This window comes from Cervus elaphus, chromosome 4, assembly GCF_910594005.1.
Source record: "Cervus elaphus chromosome 4, mCerEla1.1, whole genome shotgun sequence".
Taxonomy (NCBI): Eukaryota; Metazoa; Chordata; class Mammalia; order Artiodactyla; family Cervidae; genus Cervus; species Cervus elaphus.
In genome coordinates this window covers 56,129,957-56,143,374 of record NC_057818.1, presented here as the reverse complement: position 1 = coordinate 56,143,374, position 13,418 = coordinate 56,129,957, and the positions used below count along the sequence as shown (strand labels likewise).

The 13,418-nt window shown below is 46.6% G+C and overlaps 2 protein-coding genes across 6 annotated transcripts in view; one reads left to right on the top strand and one right to left on the bottom strand.

Moving 5' to 3' along the window:
• TRPM4 (transient receptor potential cation channel subfamily M member 4) overlaps positions 1–13,418 on the bottom strand; it is a 41,878-nt gene that overhangs the window by 16,761 nt on the left and 11,699 nt on the right. For all 5 annotated transcript variants that reach the window (XR_006340630.1, XM_043899779.1, XM_043899780.1 and 2 more), the window contains 8 exons: positions 11,904–11,965; positions 11,578–11,769; positions 11,143–11,242; positions 7,944–8,056; positions 7,317–7,649; positions 7,005–7,136; positions 771–900; positions 450–595 (listed from right to left, as the gene is read on the bottom strand). Coding sequence is in view for 4 of the 5 variants with exons in the window: in XM_043899779.1 (XP_043755714.1) it covers positions 450–595; positions 771–900; positions 7,005–7,136; positions 7,317–7,649; positions 7,944–8,056; positions 11,143–11,242; positions 11,578–11,769; positions 11,904–11,965 (1,208 nt within the window). In the remaining variant the exon portion in view is untranslated. The remainder of the gene's footprint in view (positions 1–449; positions 596–770; positions 901–7,004; positions 7,137–7,316; positions 7,650–7,943; positions 8,057–11,142; positions 11,243–11,577; positions 11,770–11,903; positions 11,966–13,418) is intronic.
• Positions 2,927–3,747, top strand: LOC122692316 (40S ribosomal protein S6). The gene has a single exon (XM_043899784.1). The coding sequence runs from the start codon at positions 2,964–2,966 to the stop codon at positions 3,711–3,713; it is 750 nt and encodes a 249-aa protein (XP_043755719.1). The 5' UTR covers positions 2,927–2,963; the 3' UTR covers positions 3,714–3,747.

Below are 13,418 nucleotides of genomic sequence, written 5' to 3'. Positions count from 1 at the left end.
TCCTAGTCACTGAACTGCCAGGGAATTCCCTGGAATAGAACTTTTAAAAAAATATTTGTTTATTTTATTTATTTGGCTGTATCGAGTCTTAGCTGTGGCACGTTGGGATGTTTTAGTTGTGGCATGTAGGATCTGACTCCCTGACCAGGGATCAAAGCCAGGCCCCCTGCATTAGGAACGCAGAGTCCTAGGCATTGAAGCACCAGGAAGTCCTGGAATAGAACTTTCTAGGAGGGTGTGCTTTGCTGTGGGAAGGTTGGCTTTCCTGTGGCAGGCGGTGGGGCTTCTTTGGGGAAGAGCAAACTTTCCGGGAGAGGACTGAGACTTTCTGGAGGAGGGGTGGTCTCCAGGAAGGGGGTCAAGACCACGGACTGCCACCATGGCAGGGGCTCGTCCTCCAGACTTCCCAGAGGCCAGCTGAGGACTGTGTGGGTGTCTCAGATGCTCACCTGCACCCCATCCTGGGCAAAGAAGGCACGGGCATCCGCCTGTGTGGCGAGCTGCAGGCAAGTGGCATCACCCCAGAGTGGGCAGCGCCGAAGCAGCAGGCGGGCGGACCGTTCCTCGCTGCTGCGGTAGCACTCTCCAAAGAGGTCTGGGTGTGGGACATTCGTGTGAGAGGGAGGAAGAGTCGTGGGAAGACAGTGGGAGGGAAGAGATGAGGGGATTGCAGGGGAAGGGGCAGGGTTACTAGAGACGGAAAGGGGAGACCTACAACCCCCTTCCCTGCTGCTCCCTGCAGTGCCCCCAGGCACCCGGGCCCCACGCACCAACACCCAGCCCCTCGAACTTGGCCGCCAGATCCTTCCTCCGTGCTGCCTCCTCGGCCTCAGTCTCCAGGCGCCCCAGCACTCGCAGCAACAAAGAGGCCCCAAGAGCTGAGGCCACGGAATTGGAACCCTGGAGAGACAGAGACAGGGGGTCATGGATAGGGACAGAGTTTGAAGTGAGATGCACAGAGGCGGTGAAGAAGATGGGAGGAACGCTTATGATCAAGGGAAGGGACAGAGGCCAGAGGTCACCAGAAATTAACCAAGGGAATCAGAAGCCAAGGATGTTTGCAGATGGATCTGGAAGAAACTGAACATCAAGGGAACATGTCAGAAGTCAGATGGTTCAGAAACTGCCAGGGCTGGGCCAGAATTAAAATGACATCAGAGATTACGGACAGACCGGGAAGTGGTCAGAGGTGTCACCTAAAATGGCAGAGGAAGGAAAGAAGGAAGACAGCATCTCACATCTTGGCCAGACCTGCTGAAACACAGCTACATGCTCAGTCGTGTCCAACTCTTTGCGACCACGTGAACTGTGGCCCACCAGGCTCCTCTGTCCAGGAGATTCTCTAGGCAAGAACACTGGAGTAGGTTGCTATTCCCTTCTCCGGGGATCTTTCCGACCCAGGGATTGAACCAGAGTCTCCTGCATTGCAGGCAGATTCTTTACCACTGAGCCACCTAGTAAGTTGAGAGAGATGGCAGAGGCTGCTGCTGCTGCTAAGTCGCTTCAGTCGTGTCCAACCCCATGCAACCCCAGTAACGGCAGCCCACCAGGCTCCTCCATCCCTTGGATTCTCCAGCCAAGAATACTGGAGTGGGTTGCCATTTCCTTCTCCAATGCATGCATGCATGCTAAGTCACCTCAGTCAGAGAGAACCTCAAAACTTGGTCCCTCCACAACGGCAACAAATAAGCTGACTAAAAAAGAAAAAACTGCCAGGATCAACTTTTTCAGAATTCTGGAATCTAACATAAAATTTACAACAAACAGGAGAATGCTTAATGAAGAAAGATTTCAGTAAAAGAGCACTGTGACCTTTAAACTAATCCACTTATCATTGCCAATTCTCCAGCACAGTGGTTGCCTTGAAAAAAACAGCGACCACATTCCTGCTGCAGGTTGTTGTTATCAGAGGGAACAACTCAGATCTTAACTCTTTTTTTTATGTCTATGGGATCTTCCCGGATCAGGGATGGAACCCATGAGTCTTGCACTGGCAGGCGGATTCCTTATCACTGAGCCACCAGAGAAGCCCCAGATCTTACTCTTAAATAACTATGGTTGTGTGTATCAACCTAGCTGGTGGCTCTCTGAAGGGACGGCTCCAGGGCTGGCTGTTGTTTCACTGTTCTTGCAGCTTCCCCCAGAGCAGAAGTGGCTTCCCAGGTGGTGTTTGAAAATATTAAAGACAAACGTATTAGCCTTGGCTCCTTGATGCAAATAATAACAGTCAAGGCAAGCGAGAGATACTCTGAACAACCTGGGAGGGCAAAGGGAAACAGCTGGGAAAGGGGATGCTTGGGGGAGTGAGGGGTTTAAAAAGCTCCTACATGGGGCTTCTCTCTGGCAGCTCAGTGGTAAAGAATCCACCTGCCAATGCAGGAGAAACAGATTCAATCCCTGGTCCGGGAAGATCCCACATGCTGCAGAGCAACTAAGTCCATGTGTGACAACTATTGAACATCTACTCTAGAGCCAGGAACCACAGCTACTGAAGCCTGCACACCGAGAGCCTGTGTTCCACAACAAGAGAAGCCATGGTAATAAGAAGCCCATGCACCACAACGAGAATGTGGCCCCCACTCACTGCAGCTAGGGAAAAGGCCGTGCAGCAATGAACTGGGACATGTGTGCGTGCTCAGTCATGTCTCTTTGCAACCCCATCAACTGTAGCCTGCCAGGCTTCTCTGTCCACGGAATTTTCCAGGCAAGAATACTGGAGTGGGTTGCCATTTCCTACTCCAGGGGATCTTCCCAAACCAGGGATCGAACCCACATCTCCCAGGTCTCCCGCGTCTCCCGCGTCTCCTGCGTCTCCTGCATTGACAGGCAGATTCTTTACCACTGAGCCACCAGGAATACAGTTAATAAAGACTCAGTGCAGCCAAATATAAATAATTTTTTTTTAAAAAAAAGCTGCTATAGCTCTTTTTCGTGGCGCCTCGGAGGCTGTCGGCCACTTCAGAATGAAGCTGAACATCTCTTTCCCGGCCACTGGCTGCCAGAAGCTCATTGAAGTGGACGATGAACGAAAACTTCGTACCTTCTACGAGAAGCGTATGGCCACAGAAGTTGCTGCTGACGCTCTGGGTGAAGAATGGAAGGGTTATGTGGTCCGAATCAGTGGCGGGAACGATAAGCAGGGTTTCCCCATGAAGCAGGGTGTCTTGACCCATGGCCGAGTTCGCCTGCTACTGAGTAAGGGGCATTCCTGTTACAGACCAAGGAGGACTGGAGAGAGAAAGCGCAAATCTGTACGGGGTTGCATTGTGGATGCCAATCTGAGTGTTCTCAACTTGGTCATTGTGAAAAAAGGGGAGAAGGATATTCCTGGACTCACTGATACTACAGTGCCTCGTCGCCTGGGTCCCAAAAGAGCTAGCAGAATCCGCAAACTTTTCAATCTCTCTAAAGAAGATGACGTCCGCCAGTATGTTGTGCGAAAGCCCCTAAACAAAGAAGGTAAGAAACCTAGGACTAAAGCACCCAAGATTCAGCGTCTCGTGACTCCACGAGTTCTGCAACACAAACGCCGGCGTATTGCTCTGAAGAAACAGCGTACTAAGAAAAACAAAGAAGAGGCTGCAGAATATGCTAAACTTTTGGCCAAGAGAATGAAGGAGGCCAAAGAAAAACGGCAGGAACAGATTGCCAAGAGACGGAGGCTGTCCTCTCTGAGAGCTTCTACTTCTAAGTCTGAGTCCAGTCAAAAATGAGATGTTCTAAGAGTAACAAATAAATAAGATCAGAAATCAAAAAAAAAAAAAAAAGCTGCTATATATACCAGGAAATCTAGAAAATTGCAAACATGACTGAGACTGGATGCGTGCTCAGAAAAGACTAAGGAAACTCCTAAGCTTTCACCTCTGGCTGACCTTTAGGCTCAGCCAAAGCAGGAAGCTGAAGCTAAAGCAGAATTGTAAACAGCCTATGCAAGTTTTGAAAGACAGCTCCACAAACAGCCAGTTTGCACAGTGGGAGAGTTTTATTCCCCCACCTGCATGCATCTAAGGAAATCTCTGTCAAGTCATTATCTGACCACTAAGCTAACAGAACTGGATTTCAGTGGTCATACATATCAAGAATACAGACTTTTCAAAAATAGAAAAGTCACCAAACAACAACAACAACCCACAAGCAGCAGCAACAAGCCCTGCAGGGAGGAGCTAAGCTGATTTCCAGAGCTGCCATATTATAATAGTCAAAATGTCCTGTTTTCAACAACAAAAAATTATGAGGGTTGCAAAGAACCAAGAAAGTATGACCCATTCACAGGACAAAAGATATTAGGAAGCTGAGTCACTGGAATTACTAGAAAAAGACTTTAAATCAACTGTCTTAAATATGCTCAAAAAGCTAAAAGAAATTATTAACAAAGAGCTAAAGGAACCCAGGAGAATGATGTCTCAGCAAATAAGAGAATAGAAATAAAGATATAGGGACTTCCCTGGTGGTCCAGTGGCTAAGACTCCGAACTCCCAATGCAGGGGGTCCAAGTTCAATCAATCCCTTTAGGGAACTAGATCCCATAGGCCACAACTGAAAATCATGCCTGCTGCAACTAAGACCTCTCACAGCCAAATAAATAAATAGATTTTTTTTAAAAGAAAGAAAGATATAGAGATAACAAAAAGGAACCAAGTATAAATTCTGGAGCTGAAAAGTGCAGTAACTGAAATGAAAAACTCTTTTAAAGGGCTTAAGAGCAGCATTGAGGAGCCAGAAGAAAGAGTTTGTAAACTTGAAGACAGGTCCTCTGTGATTATCCAGTTTGAGGTGTAGAAAGGAAAAAGAATGAAGAAAAATAAACAGACCCTAAGAGATCTGTGGGACACCATTAATCAGACTAACATAGCCATAATGGGAACCCCAAAAGGAGAGGACAGAGAGAAAGAGACAGAAAGGATATCTGAAGATATAACAGACTGAAACTTCCCACATCTGATGAAATACATGAATCTATACATCCAAGATGAAGAAATCCAAGTAGGATAAGTTCAAAGAGATTCACACTAAGAAACATTATAACTAAATTGCTGAAAGCCAAACACAAAGAGAGAATTTTAAAATCAGCAAGACAGAAGTGACTCATATAAGATCAAATAATTATATATGATAGTTACAAAACCATAAAACTCTTAGAAACATAGGGATAAAACTTTATGACCTTGTATTTGGCAATGGTTACTTAGATATGCCACCTAAAGCACAAGAAATAAAGAAAAAAAAAAAAGACAAATAGGACTTCATCAAAATGTAAAACTTTTGTGCATCAAAGGACACTATCAATAGAAGAAAAAGACTGCCCACAGAAAGGGAGAATGTATTTGCAAATCATGTATCTAATAAGGGATTAATACCCAGAACATATAAAGAATTCTTTAAACTCATCAACAAAAAAGACTGATAATCCAATTTAAAAATGGGCAAAGACTTGAAGAGACATTTCTCCAAAAATATATAGATCGCCGAGAATCACATGAAAAGATGCTCAACATCATCAGTTGTTAAGAAAATGCAAATCAAAACCACAGTGAGGTACCATTTCACACCCATTAGAATGACAATTATAAAAAAGAAAGAGACAGAGAGAAGAAGGAAGGAAGGAAAAAAGGGGAAGAGAAAAGAAAGTAACAAGTGATGGTGAAGATGTGGAGAAATTAGAACAACTGTTCATTGCTGGTAGAAATTTAAATGGTAACACCACTGTGGAAAACAGTACGGCAGTTTCTCAAAAAATGAAACCTAGATGGTCCAGCAATTCCACTCTTAGACATGTACTCAAAATAATTGAAAGCAAAGAAGCAAACAGATGTTCATGCACTAATCATAGCAGTATTTTCCACGATAGTCACAAGGTCAAAACAATCCACATGTCCAGCAACAGATAAACAGATAAAGAAAATATAGTATATTCATGTAATGGAATAGTATTCAACCTTTAAAAGGAAGGATATTCTAATACATGCTATAACACTGATGAACCTTTATCTCAATTTAAAAAAAAAATCTATATTTGGCTGATGACCATATAATAATCCAAAGCTGAGGAACTCCTGGCAAGGTTCTTCTTTGACACAAAAATAAGGTCTATATCTGATCCTACTTGAATACCATGACTTTCTTTTTAAACTTCTCAAATGTGCTCCAACACTTCAGCTTCAGTCCAGGCCCCCATCTTGGCTGCCTGAAGGATCCCAGCTTTACATTCCCACGCAGTGTCCTTGCCTCTAGTTCCGTCTCCTTCTGCATTGCAACTACGGTAATGCACAACAATGCACAATGGAGATGAAATGAATCCCATCATCTTCAGATAACACCTAACTTCCTCACAGAGGCAACTATTTGAAAGGATGAGATTGAGGCATGTGTACTGTTGTTGCTCTTGTTGTTGTTTAGTCGCTAAGACATGTCCAATTTTTTGAGAACCTGTGGGCTGTAGCCCGCCAGGCTCCTCCGTCCGTGGGATTTCCCAAACAAGAATACTGGAGTGGGTTGCCATTTTCTTCTCCTGGGGATCTTCCCTACCCAGGTATCCAACCCACAATCTCCTGCATTTCAGGCAGATTCTTTACTACCAAGCCACCTGGGAGAAGCCCCGATGCATATGCATGAACGGGGTAAATGCCCAGCATATATGGTGAATGGAAAAGTCGAGTTACAAGAAATGCATGATGGGAGAGGCAGGAGAAAGAAGCAGCACTCAGAGTCATATATCAAGAACAGAGGGGGACCTCCCCAGCAGTCCAGTGGTTAAGATTCCTTCTTCCAAGGCGGGGGTGGGCGGGGATAAAGGTTCGATCCCCGGTCCGGGAACTAGGATCTCACGTGCAGCAGAGTATGGGCAAAATTAAAAATAAATCAGTAAAACTTGTTTAAAAAAAAAAAAAAGAATGGAGAGGGGAGTGGGGGGTGCCAGAACCTTCCTGCTCAGGCACCGGAGTCCGGTAGAAATAAAGGCCAGGGATGTAGGAGAGAGTAGAATCATAGGTCAAGCCAGCACTCACCATCTCCCAGAAGTACAAGGCCATCTGAGCCCTGTTGAGCAGCAGCGCCCAGAGCAGCAGGTCGCTCCAGGGGGCCTGCCCGGCGACAGCTTCCATCAGTTCCGAGGCAGCCTTGTCTGACAGCACAAACGACTGCGGGCGGGAAAGGCGCGCTGAGGTTGGCTCCGCCCCAGCCCCTTCCTGACTCCGCCCCAACCATCAACCCCACACTTAGTTCAGTGGCACAGCCCGCTCGCTGATCACACCTCCCCCCGGCAGAGCCCCGCCCCCAGGCCCCTTTGGGGCTACCCTACTCCCACCCTCCTTTCTTACGTTCTCTCTGCTGCCGTCGCTGCGGTGGGTGCCCCCGGCGGGGAACGTCGGCGCGCACGTCTTCCCCAGGAGCATCCGCAGCACCTGCCCCACCTTCGGAAGTTGTGGCTCCGCAGAGGGTTTAAGGGCTGGGGCTTTGGCGCTTGCGCCGTGTGACACTTGGTCCAGAAGGTTGCGGATAAGTGAGTTGGGGGGCGCTGCGTTGTAGAGCTGGGCCAGGCGCACCGGGGTCAGGAAGTGGCCCAAGCTGAGGCCATGCGAGATGAGCAAGCGCACGAACTCCGGTCGGTCGTTCAGGAGGGCGTCCATGAGGGAGGCCTCCAGGTGGAAGGACTGGTGGGGGCGGAATGAATGGGGGAGGAGTTGAGCACTGAGGCGGGCAGAAGGCCAGGCGAGGTCAGAGGTTAAGGACAGGAGAAGGGAGTCCAGAACCATGAATGAGGGACAGATGGATGGATGGGGAGAGAGGAAACAAGATGGGGACAGACGGACAGCCAGAGACGGATGGACAATTAAGAGAAGGCTGGACAGGCCATAATGGAAGACAGAGCCAGATGTCAAAGGAGTTGGAGCGGGGAAAATGCATCCCTTTTGTCAGGATCCCCACCTCCCAGCCCCAACCCTCACCCGCCATTGGATGTCCCCCCGGAAGAGTTCACTCTGGGCAATGTCCACACGGTTCCAAGCCACAGCCAAACGCAACTCGTCCAGGTAAGCTGAGGCTTCAGAGCTCCCACAGGCTGAAAGGGTGACAGGGAGAGAGGGCATGAAGTCCGGGTGGGGCGGGACTGGGAACAAGATGAGCATCTGTGTTGCTTCTTCTTGAGATGCCTGACATTTAACCTCCGTATAAAGTTAGTGTTGTTGGGCAGAGTCTGGGGCCTTTAAGAAGCCAGGCTATTAAAAGCATAAAGTCACTCAGCTCAGGGACAGAACACAGACCAGTGGTTTAGAGGCCCCAAGAAGAGGAAAAGGAATCATTTATATTCACTTTACATTTATTGGGGCTTCCCTGGTGGTTCAGAGGGTAAAGCATCTGCCTGCAATGCAGGAGACCTAGGTTTGATCCCTGAGTTGGAAAGATCCCCTGGAGAAGGAAATGGCAACCCACTCTGGTACTCTTGCCTGGAAAATCTCATGGACGGAGGAGCCTGGTAGCCACGGTCCATGGGGTCACAAAGAGTCAGACATGACTGACTTCACTTTTTTTTTCACTCACTTACATTTATTGAGGTATGCTATGGGCCAGGTGGGCTTCCCTGGTAGCTCAGACTGTAAAGAATCCGCCTGTGATGTAGGAGACCCGGGTTCAATCCCAGGGCCAGGAAGATCCCCTGGAGAAGGGAATGGCTACCCACTCCGGTATATGGGGAATTCCATGGATGGAGAAGCCTGGTGGGCTATAGTCCACGGGGTCGCAAAGAGTCGGACACGACTTAGCGACTCAACAGCAACAACAATGGGCCAGGCAGTGAGAGAGATGGAGAGAGAAAGTGGAAACAGTCTCTGCCCTGAAGGAACCTCATTCCAGGGAAATCCCAGAATGTGTCCCAGAATCACATAAACACCCTCAGAGTGATCAGTCCCCTTGGAGGTGGGTGTAGAATGTGATCAAGGCCAGAGGAGGCTACAGTCACAGAGGTATGGAGACACCCAAGGGAGCCTCCTAGAGGGTAGACAATGAGGAAGGGCTTTTGAAAGACTAGCAGGATTTGTAAGTATGCGTCTAAAATGAGGAATCTCTGAGGCAGCAGGGGCAGCCCAAGCAAAAGCCTGGGTGCAGGAAAGCACAGGATATGACAGCAAACGTGAGTCACTCTGGCTTCCTGCAACTTGGGAGTATTTGTGAGGAGGAGGAGACTGTAGCAGGAAAAAAATCCAAACATTAGCAGGGCTTCAGGAGACCCTGAGGCCATTCAAAAGAACAAGGAAGAACAAGTGGCCTTTAAAACTTTGATCCAAAAGTGTGCAGTCAATCTCGTGTGACCTTGGGCAAGTCACTATCCCCCTCTCTGAGCATCAGTTTCTTCATCTGCAAACTGGGGAGATGATCCTTCTAGGCAGGGGTGGAGGATCAGGGCAATGACGTGTGCTACCCACTCAGCACAGGGCCTGGGTGTTCCTAGACTCTAAGAAGCATTCATCCCCTTCCCCCATTCCTTCCTCACCTGCTGAAACTCCATCCCTTCAACTCTGCCAATGCTGAGCCTGTCCAGCCATCTCCAGTTTCCCCAGCAGAGTGTGATCGCTTGCCCTTCTGCAAGCCACGGACTTATACCACCACCCCCTCAAACCACATCTTAGAGAGCGGCTTTGTTTTCTCCCAGGAGGCTGGTGAGTTAACTTCTGTGAAATGAATCACATTTGCTCACTGATTACCATCCTCTATTAAAGGATGTGTCCCCACAAGAAATGGAATCATATTAAGGAGAGATCCCATTTATCAGACTTCCCCTGGGGCAGGAACTGCTGAGGCTCAAAACACTCCTGCCAGGTATTATCTCAATTTTCTCAAAGACAGAAACTAGAGCTCAGAGAGGGAAGGTCTCTTCCTCAAAGTCACACAGCAGAGAGGGGGGGCCACACTGGTATTCAAATTTTAGTTTTATCTGATTCCAAAGTCAAAAATAACTACCTCATCGCAGAATATGGTACATGCAATTGGGGTGGGGACCTGGGGCTCAGAACACATTAAAAATTGACACTATGCCTCTTGGGAGTTCTTTTTATCTAGGTGACTACTTCCCATGTAAAACTCTTCTGACACCAAAAATGACCCTCCTCACCCACATCCCCACAGAGCCCTGGGGATCCACCTTTATTTATCCCACCACCCCATCTTACTAACTCCAGGTTCTACTGGCTCTTCAAGGCCCAACTCAAATACCACCTCCCAAATGAATTTTTCTCGCCTTTCTGACAGCAATTCCTCACCCATGTTTTTGTCTTGAGTTTTACTTAAGATGTGTCCAAATAGCCCAGGTAGGAACTGCTTTTATCTCTGAAGCCTAAGATAGTCTTGGCTGAATGAATAATGAGCTCCAACATCAGCCTCGACCACGTGGCCATTGCACTCCCTATCTTGGTTTTCATCATTCATTCCCCTAGTGAAATATCAGAAGTCCCTCACAGGGAGATGGCACTCTGGTTCCTCTCTGATGCCACCATGCCTCAGGGCTAAAAACATATTGGAGGCATGTAGGAAAGGTAGAAAGGGTGAGCCTGGGTGGATAGATGGAAGAATGGATGGATAAGATGGATGGATGGATAAGATGGATGGATGAAAAGATGGATGGATGAAAGGATGGATGGATAGATGGATGAAAGGATGGATGGATAGATGGATGAAAGGATGGATGGATGAAAGGACGGATAGATGAAAGATGGATGGATGGATGAAAACATGGATGGGTAAATGAAAGCTGAATGGATGGAAGAATGATGAGTGGATGGAATTGTTAACAGATGAGTGAATAGATTGATAGAAGAATGGGTGAATGGCAAGATGGATGAATGGTTGAACAGATGGTGGAATGGAAGGATGAAGGGAATAATGGGTAGATAGATCAGTGTACATATGGCTGGCTAGATGGATGAAAGGATGGGTGGATGGATGCAACAGAAAGAAAGCAATGTTGGAACATAATGAAAGTATCTTGGGAAAACTGTCGAATAGCACAATGCAAAGCCCCAAAAGGTACTGACAAAAGGAAAGAGATAAAAGGGGCACAATGTAGATTAGAGAGGATACGTAAAGTGCCAAAGACTGGAGAGGTGTCCGAAGTTGAGCTGACAGAAGCAGAGGTTGGGGGATTCCAAGTCTTACCCTTGACAAGGGCCCTTAAAACGATGGTCTCAAATTCCTCAGGGCCATCATCAGTTGAATAGACTGTCAGCAGCTCCTTCCGAGTCATGATCCTCTCCACCTGTAGAATACCAAATTCTGCCACCCCCACCCAATTCCCTGGTCCTGGCCACAGAGACAAAAGAGAACATTCCCCTGCAGGACCCCATAGTCTAGGTGCCCAGGACCCTTTACTCCCAGAACCTAGGGGTGTCCAGGCCCCCAGGTTTCTTCTCCCTCAGACCCAAGAGTCCAGGTTCCCAGGCTTTCCTCATCTCCAGGAGACTGGGCCCCCATTCCCCTTCCCTTGGATCCAGGACTCCAAATCTTCAGCATCCTCACATCTCAAGACCCAGGAATCCAGGTCCCCAGCTCTCGCCCATCTCAGGTTCCAGAGTTGGTCCCTCAGTGTCCTACCTGGGCCTGCAGGACCTCAGGGTCCCCTTTGGGGAAGAAACGCTTAATCAGATCTAGGGGTTCACGTCGCCTGCCCCCTCCACTCCCTGGAGCCAGAGTGTCTTCCAGGATCTCTGCCAGGCAGTCTGCAGCTCCCCCAGATCCGGCCACCAGGAGGCAGGGGAGCTGAGCCTGGGTGGCGTTCTCTATCCGCTACAGAATAAAAGGGGGAGGCAGATTAGGGAAGGAAAGCATCCACCCTTCCTGGAGCCTAGATTCCCAGCCCTCTTCTCCTCCAGGACTTGGGACCCAGGAGTACAGCCCCCAGGCCTCCCGGGCTCCTATACCTTCAACATCTTCTCATCACCGTCAATCAGGAGGAGGAGGACAGGGATGTCAATGCCAGTCCCTGCAGGGAAAACGGAGCAGAAGGCTTGGTCAGCTCCCATCAGCCTCTGCTGGGAATGGCAGAGAATCACATTTCCCAGGAGTCCCTGGGGCAAACACTGGCTTCTGCTTAATCCTCAGTTCTGAGGCTCATCATGGAAACTGTCATGCCTTTGATGATGTTGGGAGGGGCCGGAACTCGAAGACAGTAGTGTTGAACTTCTCAAGGGAGGACAGGGCTGGGAACCTGGACTCCTGGGTTCCCGAATGAGGCATGAGTCAATCCTGTGACTGATTAACTGACCTGGAGCCAGGAGAGGATGAAAGTTCAAACAGAAAATGAAGGAAATAAAGAATAGAAAGGACTATTCAAATACAATAAAGATATTTATCAAAGCCCAATAGCAAACTCATAAAAGTTTTCTATTAACTCTAGTCTCATTAAAATAAGGAATGAGACAACATTACTACCAGTCACACTTATCTGGGTGTCTTGAACTAATGCAATAATGCAAGAAAATGAAATAACTGGAGTGAAAACTTGTATTTTTTTTAAGCTGGAAGAGACAAAGATTTATTTGAAGAAAAGATGATTTACGTTCTCAGAAAATTGGAGAGACTCCACTCAAAATAACTAAATACTAATAAGATAATTTGGTTAAGTGGATTAATACAAGAAAAATACACAAGAATCAAAAACTTTTTTTCCAGCTAGTAAGAATATGTATCTTATCCACATTTCCACAAAAATGATAAAATACCCAGAGATTAATTTGTATAGAAAGGTGTAATATTTTTATAAGATTGATAAAACCTTATTTAAGGACAAGGTATGAATAAATGGAAAAGTAAATACCATGTTAACCTGTCACAATGTAACATAAATTCAGTGCAGTTTGGGGAATGAGGGAAGTTGAAGGAGGTTGGCAATGTTTTTCCTCTTTTCTTTTTTAATGGAACAAAATAATTTTAAAATTAATATGAAAGAATAAATATTGAAGAGTTAAAAAATTGTTGAAAGAGGACAGTGAGGAGGAACTTTCTCTGGTATATATATTTAAACATCTTTAAATTGCTGTAAACAAAATGTATTTTTGGCACAGGAATAAATACATAGAGAAGTAGAAGAGGAAAAGGTTCAGAAATAGTTTGGTGTATAAAGGAACTGAATATATAACTGAAGTGGCATTTCAATTTAGCTAGGAAAAGATAGTTTATTTATTAAATGGTCATGAAGAAAATACAGCTTCCCATTTGGAAGAAAGAAATGTAGACTTTACCTCAAAATATGTAAAAATCATTTCCAGATGGATTAAGATTTAAATATAGAAGTATAAGATATTAAAAAAGAAAACTTAGAATATTTGTATAGCATTGGAGTGGAATGGACTTTTCTAAAAAACCAAGGGAAACCAAGGGGCTATGAAAGGAACAGCAAATATACCTAACCACATTAAAATGATCAAATTTTTATG